This window comes from Solea solea, chromosome 6 (assembly GCF_958295425.1).
Source record: "Solea solea chromosome 6, fSolSol10.1, whole genome shotgun sequence".
In the NCBI taxonomy this organism is placed as follows: domain Eukaryota; kingdom Metazoa; phylum Chordata; class Actinopteri; order Pleuronectiformes; family Soleidae; genus Solea; species Solea solea.
In genome coordinates this window covers 22211707-22227910 of record NC_081139.1, presented here as the reverse complement: position 1 = coordinate 22227910, position 16204 = coordinate 22211707, and the positions used below count along the sequence as shown (strand labels likewise).

Genomic DNA, 16204 nt, shown 5'->3' with positions numbered 1-16204 from the left:
TTTGTGTCCTAAATTGAATTCAAATCGTGATTAAAAACAGAAATAACAATAAGGACACTAACTATAACCCGAAGACTAAAACGGTGTACAGATTAAATAAATTGTAGAATTTATGCAACTCTTTGCATTGTTATGATGATATAATATTTATCAAAATGATTAACTAATGATTAACTAATAAAAAAGTATTATTCGTACGTAAATGCACAATAGAGGTAAATCTTGTAATTTGTCGTATTGTCCTCTCCCGGCTGCCGTCGCCGGTCCCAGCTGCTCCAGTGATTTACAGCAGTCAGTTCTTCGTCGTCCACTTGACTGCTGTCGTCCAGACAGCTATCTTTTCAGCAGGTCACGAAAATGGCGAATGTGGTGCTGGAGTTTAAAGTCTCTGCCGGCGACTCCGAGCCTCAGAGTCGTCCCGTCCTGATTGTCGGACAGCAGGCAAACCTGCAGCAAGTCAGCTGGAGCCAAGTCAAAGGAAAACTGCAGCCGGTGGTTAGCAAAGAGGTTAGCTGTGGATAATGATAATGATGATACTCCATTGACAGCTAATGTTAGCTCACGCAGCTAACGTTACCTAGCATCATGACTAGCTACAGTGCTACCTTACTAGCTAGCTTTAAGTTTTTGTAATTGAGTAATTTACAACAACATAACATGTTTATTTATATCATATGTAACAAAAATGAATGTCTTAAAATGTAATGTTTCAAACGAAGTAATGCAAAAGTACAGAAGTACAAAAATGTATACGAAGGAGTACAAAAGTGGAGACATTATTTAATTAATTGGAGATAATGGAGAAGAAAACTAGTTTTATTAGTCTTTGTCGTGTGTTAGGTTTCATTATATAATGTTAGACTTATGTCAATGAGAACAGATGAGAATGTGAATACTTTAGAAAAGACAACGTTCACTTGTCACTGTCCTTTAGACTAACATGGTCACAAACTATTTTAATATGAATAGAATTTGCTGGGGCTGCAGTGATGAATCGATTATTAATCGATTACTAAATTAATTGTAAACTATTTTGATAATTGATTATTTGGTGTTAGATTTTCAGCCTCTTAAATGTGAATATGTTCTGGTCTCCATTTGACAACGAAATCATTAAAACTGAATAATTTTGGTTTGTTGACAAAACAAGATATTTATTTCCAGATTTGAGAAACATCAATAAACATTTTTAACATTTTATGTACTAAACAAGTAGTAATCGATTAATTGAGAAAATGATCCACAGATTAATCGCTAATGAAAATAATCGTTAGTTGCAGCTCTAGAATTTACAAATATCAAAAATCTAAATTCTAAATCTATGCAGAATGTGATGATTTCATTTGAATGTTTGCTGAAGGTATGGGAAATGTCTTTGTTGGCATACTTGGTCATAATAAAGTCAGTGGGGTATATTTTGTGTAGAAATTAAAAGTGTACTTCCACATATTTTTTGGTAATACAAATGCCAAGTCTTTTTCCAGTTAATGAAACCATGCATATCACCATGCATTACCAGGCAAACAAAGAGTGAAATAGATCGAAATATACTTAATCGTGACCTCAACCAGGCTGGAACAATGACAACATGTTTAAAAACTAGTAGCAAAAAATCAACAACAAAAAAAGAGAATAAATAAGAACAAATAAGATAAATGATAAAGCGGCGTAAACCTACATCCAACAACAGTAATGGCTGTGTTGTGATCAACTTGGCAAAACTTAATTTGGTTCTTACAAGCTAGATGAATCCACAAGGAATAGCATGAGTTAACAAGTTAATATTAAGAAATTGGAAAGCTATGTACAGAGTACAGATATAACCCGTAGGAATGTCACATTCATCAAAGAAATCAAGAGGTGAGCTTGATCAGTCTTGTTAGAGGTTTATATGATTCTTGTTTAATGGAAAGATAAATTACAATGTTAATTTCATTAAAGTTGAAGTTTTCTTCTTTCTCGCAGGAAATGTCTCCTAATCCAGTGCTTCTCCATATCCTCTGAAAATGATTGTCCAATGTAGTTATTACTCCATTGCTTGCAGTGAGCTATTTCCTAGATCCTTAGATAGTGAAAGGACTTTGTCTAATTTAACGCTTGTACGTGTGACGCTGTCTGACACTGAGGTGACACTTGGAAGCCTTAAATTTAAAACTCACTGTGGCATTTTTCCATTTACATATAGAGTGATTTTTTTTCCGTCTGGTCTTGGTCTGTTGAGACGCGCACACACATTTGTTATGACAGATAATGCATAACCTTTGCAAAACTGCTGATCTTCTTGTCCTTAAACAACAGGAAGGTGATATTAAATCTTACATGGGATGATGTCTCTGTCTTAGACTCTGTCCCTGTCTTGTCCTCAAAATGAGCTCAGTAAATAATTTTTTGTTCTTGGTGTTTTACAGCAGTTGAACTAATTTTGTTTTAGAGCCCTTCTTTTCTTTCTTACATCTTGATCACTTCTGCACTGTAGAAAGTCAGGTTCTACAGATCACAAACCTGAGTTTTGTTCTGAGGATGGAAACAATTCCTTGTTCCTTAACACAAGAGCAATACATTGTGCAAAAGTATAGTGTCTCACTCTATATTCACCATAAAATGTTTTTGACAAAGCTTTGTCTCATATTTTCTCAGGTCTGGCAGGCGGCTCTTAATGCTTTGAACCCAAATCCCACGGACAACTGCCCCCTGTATCTCAACCATGCAACGGTGGCTGCCCTTCCTTCACGGGTCAGCAGACATAACAGCCCGTCTTCTGCCCACTTTTTGTCCCGTCTGATTCGTTCCTGTCTGCCTGGAGGAAACAACCGCTGCATCGTGGTCAGTATCCTCATTTGAATTTGTGCTAGCCTTTTTATGTACTAGTTAATTGATCCCATTATTGTTATCTCTTTTAGAAGGGATACTTTACAACTATTTGAGTCTTTCAGTTGACTACAGTTAGACTACTGTCTTTCTGCCAGTATACATGCACTGGAGAAAATTATTTGTTGAAAGAAGTGTCAGCCTACACTATGCTACCCTTTCAACTCGTTAGTAGCCAGTTTCTGATTTATGTCAAGTTTTCATTCTCAGTCTTCCTACCATCTGTCAACTTTAAAAATATTAAATTGTTTAAGCTGACAGAGCAATAAATCACTCTCCTTGCCAAAAAAAATGTATCGGCCTAAAGTCCATCATGTTTTTATTGAGGTTGACCTTTGTTTCTGTGGACTGGTTTCTTTCTTTTTTTTTTAAATGTTATGGTTTAAGCTGGGGATGGGAACTGTGGCGCATGCCCAGAGCCCTCAGGCCAGCCTCTGTCAGACTCTGGTCCAACTGAATGTATACATGCAGCTTAACTCCCAATCACATTATCTAGGTGTGTGAGTCAGAGTTTGAGAAATTTGATTTTGTACAATTTCAGTTGGACTCACACTTTAACTTTGCATCTTTCTTCTCCAGATGGTGTGTGAGCGTTCAGATGTGTTTGCGTCTTCCTGTGCCATTGCTCGGGCTTTCCCCATCTTTTCTCGCCGCTCCGCATCCTTGCGCAGGACTGAGAAAAAGCACGTCACTCTGGAGTTTGTGATTATTGGTCAGGACAGCAATCCACTGAATGTGGCAGAACTTGAGGTGGTGACCTGATTTATTTTCTTTCTTTATTTTTGTTTTATTTACAAAGCATTACATTATGTGCAGCAGTCTGCCATAGCTGAAGCTTTTTCTTGTGTGTGTTCAGTGTCTCTCCAATGCTGCTGATGGAGTGCGGTTGGCAGCGCGCATTGTGGACACGCCATGCAATGAGATGAATACAGATCACTTCTTAGATGTAAGTGAAAGGATTTGTCTTTTAAAATGTTGTTGACATTACAAAACTGGGATGTCGTTATTCTAGTTTGCCACAAATGCATGTCTCATACTCGTAGGAGATCAAGGCTGTTGGGACTGAACTTGGAATCACACCAGTGATCATTCGTGGAGAGGAACTGAAGCAAAGAGGGTTTGGAGGTAAAGTGTGTGTTAACATCTCTTAATCTCCGTAAATAACAGCACAGCTGGTTTACTGATGGAAGTGCATTTTTTAATCAGAAAATGGAATTATCAGTTAATTGATATAATTGACAGATTGATTGATTATAAAATTGTTATGATATTATCATTGGATACTAATTTAACTTGATGCATTCTTCACTATATGGAGATAATAAGTTATTGTATCATAATCACATAGCTTTCATCATAATACATTTTATTCCATCCCTGTGGTGTCAGTTTTTATTTTTCCAACAGCAGCCATATGTAATTTCATGTGAAGAGCACCGGACCCATACTGTGGCGACACTTTTAAGACTATTTATATTTTCACTTGTTAACTTGTAATTATTATAAAATCAATTCCAGTTACTTTCATTATTAAAATTAATGTTTGGTTTGCCAAGGAACACACTACAATTATTTGTTAAGTGTGCATATTTACTCACTGCTTGTTTGTTAGAAAACAAACATTTATGACATTTCGCAAAAAAAAATTATCTCTACCTTTGTGCAGCCTGCAATACTGATATATACTAATTTGATTTCACGTTGTCTGAACATTTTTGTTTAGGTCTTTATAATTTGATTAGCATGCATATAAGTTCTCATCTTAAAGATGGCAAAGTGTCAGCTTAATCATTGGTAAGTAGGATTATTTACGTGTTTTATCGGTTTCTCTTGACTCTGCCAGGTATCTATGGAGTGGGAAAGGCAGCAGAGAATCCTCCAGCCTTAGCAGTATTAAGCCACACACCAGATGGTGCGACTCAAACCATTGCCTGGGTGGGCAAGGGTATTGTGTACGACACCGGTGGACTCAGCATAAAAGGAAAGGTACGTGATGGTTGGTTACTGAATGTTATGAAAGAGTTCCGTCCTGCTGACTCACCACTTTAGTCAGCAGAGTGGTGAATCAGTGACTAGTGTTGACTGCTTTGGTTTCTAAAACACTTTCTATCTTATTCATTGAAATCCTCTTTATGTCCTGATAACTTTCAATTAATTAAAGGTGTCTCAAAAGTGTGATGAGTTCATTAACGTCAAAGTTGTGCTCACAGCACACACTCTCCTCCTCAGCTTCAAGTATGATGCAGATGCTGTGCTGATGACCAGTTTTCGATTGACAAGATAGAAATATACAAGACTCCGGAGCCCCTTCTGTCTGTTAGATGTGGATTTTGCGAGTGAAGCTCAGAAAACAAATAGCGGCCCGTTGTGTGTTATTTGCGCCGTGATATATTCCATTTGCATTTTTACATATTGTACACTCACTGTAATTAAAAAACACTATATAACATTTCCTTGTTTCAGTTTTACATAATTTATTGCAGGGCAGCATTTATGTATTAATAAGTGGTTGTGAAATCAGCTTCCTCTGTTTCAAACTAAACCAGCAACTGCCACTGGTATGAGTGTGTGCTGCAGCGATTGGGACAGAGAGAACAGAGCAGGGAGCATTTTATTACAATATGAACAGTTAAATACAAGAAATAATATATACATGTCACACTGTGATCAGAGCAATTTTAGATCTCCAATCAGTTAAAAAAATAGCTCTGATCTGATACTTGAGATTGGGAATGGGACATCCATACAACATATCTGTGTGCACCAATTTATATAGTAAAATGTAGGCACTTGCAGGTACATGGTTTACAAACCAGCTGGAAAAGCCTTTCTGAAAGCTGCAGCATTAGCTCAACATCAGAGATCAGGTTACTGATGATATTACTGTTTCATTTCATTTTGTCTAGACAACAATGCCAGGAATGAAGAGAGACTGTGGTGGAGCTGCTGCTATTTTGGGAGCTTTTAAAGCTACAATTAAACAGGTGATTTGACATTTTGGATTATTCCATTGTTAAGTTATCATCCTCTGTAAATCTTCAGCTTTATTTTTTTCAAATCCCTCATTTTTTTGCATTAGGGCTTTAAGGATAATCTCCATGCAGTGTTTTGCCTTGCTGAGAACTCTGTTGGACCTGCTGCTACACGACCTGATGACATCCACACACTCTACTCTGGAAAGTGAGGCTTATCTTCCTGTATTTAATCGTTTCCTTGGAATTTCATTTGATGTCTTAAGGTGATAGTTCAGGGTTTTTTAAGTTTTATATGAGGTACTGACACATAGTCGGCGCTGACATCACTGTGACATGGGCCAGCCTGAGTCATGTACGCTTGCCTATAAGAAAAACATGGCTTCAAAAAACAGATTTTAGCCACTTAAGGAAAGGCTCAACTAAAAATAAGTCTGCCCACTGAAGTCTACAATGGCTTAAGAATATTTTTGCCACTTGCCACTGTTACAGTCTTTTGCTACTAGAAATTGAAGTTTTTCATATTAAAGTCCAAAGAAAAACAAAAATCAATCTTTTTAATTGACACACATAAGTTGTTGATCTACTGCTGTCTCTATGAGTCGGTTGATATGTGTTATTTTGTGACTTTGTTGTTTAAATTCTTCCTTTGGGTGACCAGCAGCTCCTGTGTCCCCACAAGCTAAACATTATCTTTTTCTTGGAAGCTAAGAGGTGAGTGTTCTTCTCTCAGGCTGGACCCTGACAATAGCAGCTTACCATGTGTCAGTACATCAAATAAATACCTGAACTGTCCCTTTAAGTGTCTATTCCCTGATTTATTTTCTCTGTCCTATCACAGAATGACTGCACAAGCCAAATCAACAGGAAGGAACATCAACCGGTGCTAAATTGTCATTTGTTTTATTCTCAAGGACTGTGGAGATCAACAACACTGATGCAGAGGGGAGGCTGGTGTTGGCTGATGGGGTGGTGTACGCCAGCAAAGACCTGTCAGCTGATATTATTCTGGATATGGCTACACTGACGGGGGCACAGGTGGGTACCAATTACAGAATGTCTCCTCTTCACACATTATATATATATATTGGAAAATAGTGGCTGATAATGCAAAAATAGTACAACTAGAAACCGTTTCTCTCCAGTTTTCTGTTTAGGAATGTTTTTTCTAAAATATGTCTCAATGATGGACCAGAGCCATAGTTAGCATAACTCCACCTCAAACATACAGTATAAAAACCCTCAGCGTGCTTTATCAGCGGTTTTCCGTTCACCTCGTTAGTAACTGCACCTGCTCAGCAGGTTTTGTCTTTATATCCCTCACCCTTTTTTGTTGCTGTCGTCCAGGGGATCTCCACAGGAAAGCACCACGCAGCTGTGATGACCAACAGCGAGCAGTGGGAGGTTGCATGCGTGCGCGCTGGCCGCAGCAGCGGAGATCTGGCTCACCCTCTGGTTTACTGCCCCGAGCTGCATTTCAGTGAGTTCACCTCTGCCATGGCTGACATGAAGAACTCTGTGGCAGTAAGTGACGTATTACAATTCCATCAAAACTAAGAAGAGTTGAGAACCACTATGTTGTATGTTGGAGTTAACAGAAGTGTCAAATTGTCCCAGGAATAAGTAATCAATATACGGTGTCATTGCTTTTCAGCTAACTATTTGACATTGAATGTATTATGTTGTAATTCTCTCGTTCTCCCTGTTCTTTCGACAGGATCGAGAAAATGCCCAGAGCTCCTGCGCTGGCCTCTTTATTGGTTCCCACTTGGGCTTTGATTGGTCTGGTGTCTGGGTCCATGTTGACATCGCCTCTCCTGTTCATGCTGTGAGTACCAGAGTACCAGAGTCAGCACATTAAAAAATGTGCTGACTGACAGTTTGCAGTCAGTGATTTGATTTTTGTCCAAATAATAATCTTGGCGTGGCATTTCTTAAGTCGAAAACAAACAGAGCTCATGAATGTCAATCGGATACTAGAAAGATTAGATGTGATGTTTAACTCTGGCATCAGAAATCAATTTAGACCATGTCTAACTGTTTGTTGTGTTTAAATTATGGAATAGATGCACAGAAATCTCTTAGTCCAAGTATACTTTTTATACTTTTTGAATAAAAAGAAGAGGGAACTGCTTTTAAAGCTGTAGTGTAACTTTAAAATGTAAACATCAAGTTGCTGTCTTTTCATTGAAATGTTCATTAATCAGACAGTGCTGCAACACCGAGAAATCAGGGATATGAGTTCCGTTGATGTTTTACAAATCACTTTTTTTTTTTTTTAACTAATTTTTAACTTTGTATTTATCACCTTTCGAAGCACAATTACCAAGAGGCTGATCATAGGGGTTCAGAACAAACAGAGCAGCATGGTGTCTCAGTGATATTATTGAAAGGTGCAGAGAAGCTTTACTGTAATGACACTGGATATTGTGATCTGATCCTTGTTTTTGCATTTTACCTGGTCTCTGCAGGGAGAGCGTGCCACAGGATTTGGTGTTGCTCTGCTCATGGCCTTGTTTGGTCAGGCATCAGATGACTCCATGCTGAACCAGGTGTCTCCTCTGGGTGCAGCCACTTGCATGTCTGGAGACCAGATGGAGCGAGACTGCAAAAGACGGAGACTGGTGTAGAGCGTCTGCTCTGCTGCTTCCACACACACACACACACACACACACACAAACATGCACACCATTAAATCAAGTGCTCATCCACTTAAAGATAAAACATTTTAAATGTGATTCAGTTTCAGTGTTGGATTGACTGAATTTGGCTTTATTAAACCGATAATCACAGGTAAATCTGACATGTCCTTGTTAAATTGGCTTTTTCCTGCACCGCTTCTCTATTTCTCAGTTACTCGAGAAATGGGTGGTTTACATTTATGAATAAACCACTCAGATTTTTAAAACTACACCTTGCTTTCAAATACCCATCTCATCCAGAGCAATGTATATTGATACTACAGTATATGCAAACTGAGAATTATGCCATATATTCACTCAGACTTAGAGTTCCACTTTCTTTTTTGTATCCACTGTACTTTGTAAATATCTTGTGAATGGATGGACTGAGTGATCCCTGGACCAAAATGGAGGATTGAGTGTTTGTGCCGATTTCAGAGTTGAAAACTTGAACTGTGTCAGATCAGTAACGACAAGCATTGACACACTAAATACAAAATGTTAATTAAGAAGTGTTTGACAGAATCCAGTGTGTGATGTGAGGTGTTTGTCACCCATGTGATGATCCTGTTGTCCTTCAATAAAAGGCAGTGCCATCTGACTTATGTGTGAAATATATTTTTTATTATTTATACTGTTGATTTTGCCCCTATGCAGAAACAGTATCTATCTATCTACAGTAGATCTACAGTGCAATAGATTTCTAGATCTGTAGTAGATTTTATTTAAAGTATTTAAACGACTAGAGGTGTGTAGTAGAGTTAAACTGAAGAAGTAAAGAATATTTTGTCTTCATCGTTCTCTTGTAGATTTTATCTAACAGATTTATATGTGATTTTCTGTGTTGATCTATAGACAATGTAATCTTGTAGATTTGAAGTAAGATTTTTTTTTACTAGATTTTATCCACTATAGATGTGTAATAGTTTTCTAACTGATAAAGATCTATGATAGATTAACTTATTCACTTTCTCTGTTTAATTCCAATATTCTATTGAGTGCCCTTTGTTTGATTAATCTTAAAAGAAAGATTAAAAGACTTTGAAATTTCAAAGTCTTTCTTTTATTTGTAATCTCGTATTGTTTTTGGGTGTAATACTGCCTTCTACTGTTCTAAGGAGAAGCCAATGTTTTTCTTCTTGTAGTAATTTCCGACAGGCCTTACACCAACCGATGCACTGCTGCCCCCCTCTGTTTGAACCCCATATTAAGTTCCGTAATCACAGTTGTGGCTCGCGCATTGTTACATGAATTCACGTGATTTGACTGCGTCATCGACCGTTTACATGTAAGTCGAGTGTGTTCGTGGTCACATGACTTGAGTTTCGTTACCGGTTCCTCAACCGTAACTTCAGTCAGTCTGGTGTCGGTGTTGGTGCCTAGCTTACCTCACTCTCTCCTCTCCACAGAGTCACTGATGGCCCGCAGAGCTGCGCTGCTCGTTGTCCTGCAGCTGCTGGCGGTTCTTCTGTCCGCAGTGTCCGCGGGAGTGTTTTTCAGCCAGAAACAGCCTTGTTACGTCCGAACACCGAGGAACCAGCACTTCGGACTCAAGTGAGTTCAACCGAATTATCTTGTTTCTACATGAGTCAGCACTTTTGGTATAAAAAAACAACAACAAACAGTTAGTTAAACGGGATGTTTATTGTCAAACAGCGAGCTACTGTTAGTCCTTTAAATAGCTTTAAATGGTACAAAGGTAAGTGCTGAACTGCCAGAAGTTAGGTTACCCAAAACTGACAAATAATTTACATTTCGGAATTATACAAAAACAACGTAAAGCTGTTCTGCAGTTGGTTCTATACCAATTCCAACAGTTGTCCCAACTTTTCTTGATTACTTACAGCCCCCTCTGTCGGCATGAAAGTAGTGTTGGAACACACTGTGGTACCAGACCCTTGTGAGCATTATTTGTGACTAGAAGAATGGCGAGGAAAGAGGCAATTAACAATGGAAGAGAGACAGACCATCATAACAGTTAAAAATGTAGGTTTTTCCTACAGAGAAATTGCGAGAAAAAAAAGTCACGGTGTCAGTGAGTACAGTTTCCTTTACCATCAAAATGCACTCAGAAACTGGGGAAAAGTCTTGACAGGAAGCGATCAAACCACAACACAACCAGAAGACAAGTTTCTGTCTTAGAGCCAGCTGCTTGCAAGATAAGCAGCTCACAGGACAACAGCTTCCAGCACTGCTTAATAGTAGTCATGGTAAGCAAGTCTCAGATTTATAATTATAACTCATCATCACTTTTGTACTGGCATCACAAGGTGTCAGTCACATGTTGAGGAAGTGAACAGTTCACTGTAAAGTAGTTATTTGTCCCTGAAGGACTTGGAACAAAGAGTTAAATGTGTCATTTTATTTAAAACGCTTTAACACAGATAGACGGGACTTTTTAGTTCATGTTGTATTAATATTCATAGAATGTTCTATAACAGGACATTGACAAAATTCAAACAATAATTGTATTTTGTCCTTCCTCACTTGCTCATTTCCTTTTACCCCAGTTCTTCCCCAGATCAACTAACTATATATTAAAATGAGTCGAGTCGAGGTATTAGAGAGTGTTATTAAAGTTTTATCTTTACTGAAAGAACAAAAGGAGCGTTCGAATTCCAACACTAATGAAGTGGCATAGAAAACAGTTACTTACTTCATTAACTAAATCAGACACTTCATCCTTAGGATTTAACATAGGGTTGCCAGGTCTGTGAGACAAAACCACCCCAATAAAGTTTCCTTTTTTATGCCACAACATTAAACGTGGTAGTGAGTTAATATAAATAACAATAATAAACTTATATGTAGGGCTGCAACAGTTGTTTGATTATTAATCAAGTACTAAATAAATCATTGACTATTTCTAATCAATTAATTGGTTTGAGGTTTTTTCAATAATTAAAACAAGTTTCTCACATTTTTCAGCTTCTTAAATGTGAATAATTTCTGGTTTCTTTGCTCCATATAACAAAGAAATAATTTAAAACTGAGTCATTTTGGTTTGTGGACAAAACAAGACATTTGAGAACATCATCACTTCCAGTTTTGAGAAACATTGATCAACATTTTCTGACATTGTAAGGCCCACACAAGTACTCGATTAATCGATTATGGAAAGAATCGTTAGTTGCAGCTCTACTTTTATGTGTTAATTACTGTGTGAGTCGTCTATCCACTTGAAAGTTGTGGGTTTGAAAATATAATCTTGGGCAAAACCCTGCACATTGTTGTATGAATGGATGAATGTCAAAAACTGTGGTGTAAAGCAGCTTTGAGTGATCATCAAGTCTAGAAAAGCACTATGTAAATACAGATTTTTACTAAACAGAGAAACTCTTAAAGAGAACAACAAATGCTTTAAACAATCAAATCCTTGTCTGTTTACAGGACTGCTCCTCGCCCTCATGAATATTTAAATGTGTCAGATTTGCCCAAATCATGGGACTGGAGGAACATCGATGGTACAAACTATGTCAGCACAACCCGCAACCAGCACATCCCGCAGTACTGCGGCTCCTGCTGGGCACACGGCAGCACCAGCGCCATGGCAGGTATGATGACTCGTGACATAGTTCTCACAGGGGAATTCTCAGACATGTTTGATCAATGCTTTTAGTTCCTCTTTGCTCAGAAGGAACAGAAACTGGTTCGTAAAATAACTATTGCAACAACGACGCTCTAATCCCAGCTCATGTTCCTTGTAAGTGCGTGAATTCTGCTTTGTACTCTTTATTTATTTTTGACATTCCTATGTTTGTGCTGTCTTCAGATCGCATCAACATTAAACGTAAAGGAGTGTGGCCGTCTGCCTACCTCTCTGTCCAGAATGTGATCGACTGTGGTGACGCCGGCTCTTGTCACGGAGGTGATCACGGAGGAGTTTGGGAGTACGCTAACAAAAACGGGATCCCAGATGAGACCTGCAACAACTACCAGGCCAAAGACCAGAGTGAGTAGCACACACAGATCAGAGGTTTCTCTCTGTCACTGAAGGTCTGAGAGTGAGCCGTTTGTGTGCTCTGTGTTCCTCTCTAAAGACTGCAAGCCCTTCAACCAGTGTGGCACCTGCACCACCTTTGGTGTGTGCAACATCATCAAGAACTACACCCTGTGGAAAGTGGCAGATTACGGATCTGTGAGCGGGAGAGAGAAGATGATGGCCGAGATCTACGAAAAAGGACCCATCAGGTTTTCTTCATGTTTCTCTCTACTACTGTCCATTCAGTTTGTTTAGACACTCGCTGGCCACTTTATTAGGTACACTTGCCAATCAGAAACACTTTATTAGGGCTTTATATTCACACGGAACTGGTATTTTTAGGAGCCGTAACCCTTGTGGCACGTGCTCACTTTGCATTACTGTAATTACGCGACTGTTTGTGCGATTGGAAACATTCCAACGGTTTCTGAAAGCTGAGAAGTTGCAAGTCAAAGCCAACATGTGGTTATTACAGTAATGAGTAATGAGAGGAGAGAGGCCAGACCGATGACAAATGATAGACTGGAACCATTAACTCACAACAGTGATTCAAATAACCACCCATTATAACCAGGATTTGCAGAAGATCAAATCTGAACACACAAGTCAAACCATTTCACCTCTTGGAGGCGCTACTGAGCCATTGTGCACTACTTTTACATATTTTATAAACATTTTTGCCAGTTCTGAGAGTGTTACGTGCCCATTTTTGTCCTTTTCCTCGAACATATAGTACCTCAAAAATAATGATTCCAGTCCAATCCCTGTACTACATTCACTGTGCTTCATATTAAGACACACATAATTGCAACACTGCAGGGAAACCACCAGACATGGAGTTTGTCTGAGGACCAGAAAGCTTTTGAAAGTAAATACAACTGTAACAGACATCCAGTCATCTAGACGTCTGTTTGGTTAAGACAAGGAATAAAAAAGTCTTTCACAACAATTTTGTTCCACAAAGGAGTGCAAATAACAAAAAGAATGAAAAGAATTCAGCCAAACAGAACAGACTCCGACACTTTTCTCCTCCACAGACGACAGAAAAAGACTGTGTCTGGTTCAAGTCTGGTTCATCGCCTTTCACTGATTCTTCTTATCTCTCCTACGTCCTTCAGAGAGAATCTACTTGTTCAAAAAGCAACAAAACATAATGATACACATTCAGGGTGGATTATACACAGAGACTGAATATTCTACCTAAGGATGGATTATTAAATGCCCTGAAGCCAAATAATAGCACTGGTTATTATGTGATGTTTTATATGGCCACATACAAATAACACAAGTTAAGTTATGGGATAGGTCTAATAGGGCCCCTCAATCATCATCATTATTATTATTATTACAATTATTATTGTTGTTATTATTATCATTATTATTATTATTATTATTATTATTATTATTATTGCTATCATCATTATTATCCAGGTTTTGCCTGACAAATAGTAAATTTAGCCTTTGGAAGAAGATTGTAAGCCTTTTATATGCACTTTTACTTAAAGCAAGGTGCCATCTTGTGCTGCCATGTGTCTACAAGCTTACTAAACCAATTAATAAGAAGAACATGTGGCCACCGTAGTTTCCTGAAGCGTATGGGAGAACAGCAGCAGGGTTGAGCAGAGGAGTCCTCAGATTGTAATAATCTGCAATCTCACCATTCTTACACACTTGAGCTTTATGACACAAGTTGTCGATAAGGTTTTTTGTTGACTGTATTTATACAGCGTTTAATTTCCTTCATTATACCTTGTATGTATCTGATATGGTTTACAGTGTTTATGAACAATTGTAAGTACTTAATATACTGTAAGCTATTAACAGTCAGCGGCTCAGGTCCTCTGTAGATGATTGTACATTCATGTCTTCTCTCCATTGTTTCACTTTAATGTAATCCGTGGTGCTTGTTGTCTTCAGCTGTGGGATTATGGCCACAGAGAAGCTGGATGCGTACACTGGAGGCGTCTACACAGAATACCAAGAGGAACCCTTCATCAACCACATCATCTCAGTGGCAGGGTGGGGCGTGGAGAACGGTGTCGAATACTGGATTGTGCGGAACTCCTGGGGAGAGCCATGGGTACGTCCACGTCCCACAGATCATGTTTAGGCAGTGAGAGGAGTTTGTTTTCTCATCTGTGAAAGTAAAGAGGTTGTAAGGGTTTACTGTCATCTTCACTCCAGAAGAGCAGGCACAGAAAGAAAAACAGACCGTAGCCACTTAACTAAAGTCTCACTGATTTAAATCTACACCCACTTAAGTCTAAGAATATGAAGAATATGTTCACTGCTATATTCCACGGTGAGACAGCCTTTCCTGGCTGGAAACTGAAGTTTGGAAATGGATAACTCTCCTGCACCAAAGTCCAGAGAGAAAATTAACATTTTTAGCTTGCAGGTATGTGGGAGCTGCTGGTCTACTGCTGTCTCATTTGGTCAGTTTGTGCCTTTTGTTAGATTCAAACATTTGAACTTACTGACGGAGGCTGCAATGGATCAACAACTTGTGTGTGCCGTGATGTAAAATTGATCATTTTCTCTATGGACTTTAGTGCAGGGTGTGTAAGCTGTTTATAAATTTGAGTTTCCTGTTGGAAAAGGCTGTCAAACTATGAAACTCTTATTCTTTTGTCCTTTCTGGCTGCCGTGTTTTCAGTAAGAGCAAGTGTCCAGGTTCCAGGCTGGTTCACAGAAATGGCCGAGCATTTGTCGGCATGCTTGAATGTCTTTGGCTGGAAAATGACTACAACAATTGGTTATCAGAATTAGTAGTTTCTGATTTGCTTCTTTCTTCTCAGGGTGAGAAGGGTTGGCTCAGGATTGTGACCAGTTCCTACAAGGGAGGAAGTGGCAGCACATACAACCTGGCAGTAGAGGAGGACTGTATGTTCGGAGACCCAATCGTCCCTAAAGACTACGTTTAGAGGACAACAGCACACAGTGCCGGACGATGCTTAAGTATGTGCTATTAATCTCGTCCTTTCACTGGAAGTGGGGAAATTTTTGTATGCAAAATCTTGAAAAGGGAAGTTTTGATCTTTTTAATTTTTTTTTACACTTGAAATAAGGATTAAGTAAATTTCAGCTGGATTTATACCTGCTTCACAGTCAAGTGTTCGGACTTTGAACAATCTGAATTATTTTTAAATCAGGGAGAGTAACAACAGACAGATGGAGCAGGGTTTTTCTACAAAAACATAATAAGTGCCTTCTTATATGCATTTCATGTCAAATAAAGCTTTTTATAATTTGGTTTTCACGCCGAACAATCCACACGTCAGAAAAATGGAAAATAACCGATATCTATGCTAATAAAGGACACTCGAAAGTGATGGTTCACACAAAACCTTTCCTGTTTCAGTTTCTCTTTGTCTTCAAAGTTGAAATGTGGTTTGAAAAAAGGTTTTTTTTTTAAATTTGTTATTGGCCATAATTTTATGTGATAAATGTAACTGGCCCTGATCTGTTCCAGATATGTCAGCAAAATCACAGGTGTAAATAATCAATAATGGTTCCATTAGCTTCAGGCATAATATTGGGTTCAATGTTGACATGAACTGAACAGAGCCATGTGATTAGGATCACCTGTGTTTTTCCTGCAAAAACATGTTAAAAAGCCTTTTTCTAGGCTGCTTTTATTCTTGTCCTGAAAAGTCTTGATCCATGATGAGGAACCAGTTCAACTGCAGTGCTTTGACTTA

General features: G+C 38.5%; 2 protein-coding genes across 3 annotated transcripts; both read left to right on the top strand.

The window, feature by feature from the left end:
• Window positions 1–287: 287 nt before the first annotated feature.
• On the top strand, window positions 288–9122 carry npepl1 (aminopeptidase like 1). The gene is made up of 12 exons (XM_058632774.1): window positions 288–507; window positions 2638–2823; window positions 3448–3618; window positions 3725–3814; window positions 3912–3993; window positions 4712–4854; window positions 5775–5852; window positions 5948–6048; window positions 6755–6878; window positions 7188–7364; window positions 7558–7668; window positions 8312–9122. The coding sequence occupies exons 1-12, from the start codon at window positions 358–360 to the stop codon at window positions 8468–8470; spliced, it is 1572 nt and encodes a 523-aa protein (XP_058488757.1). The 5' UTR covers window positions 288–357; the 3' UTR covers window positions 8471–9122.
• A 559-nt stretch (window positions 9123–9681) lies between these two features.
• ctsz (cathepsin Z) lies at window positions 9682–15849 on the top strand. Of its 2 annotated transcripts, XM_058631753.1 has the most exons (7): window positions 9682–9809; window positions 9931–10075; window positions 11912–12075; window positions 12294–12473; window positions 12562–12712; window positions 14421–14583; window positions 15302–15849. In XM_058631753.1, exons 2-7 carry the CDS (start codon window positions 9939–9941, stop codon window positions 15425–15427), a joined length of 921 nt encoding a protein of 306 aa, XP_058487736.1. In that variant the 5' UTR covers window positions 9682–9809; window positions 9931–9938; the 3' UTR covers window positions 15428–15849. The 2 variants fall into 2 exon arrangements, with proteins under 2 accessions (XP_058487736.1, XP_058487735.1); XM_058631752.1 differs by lacking the exon at window positions 9682–9809 and having other exon boundaries at window positions 9836–10075.
• Window positions 15850–16204: the final 355 nt, after the last annotated feature.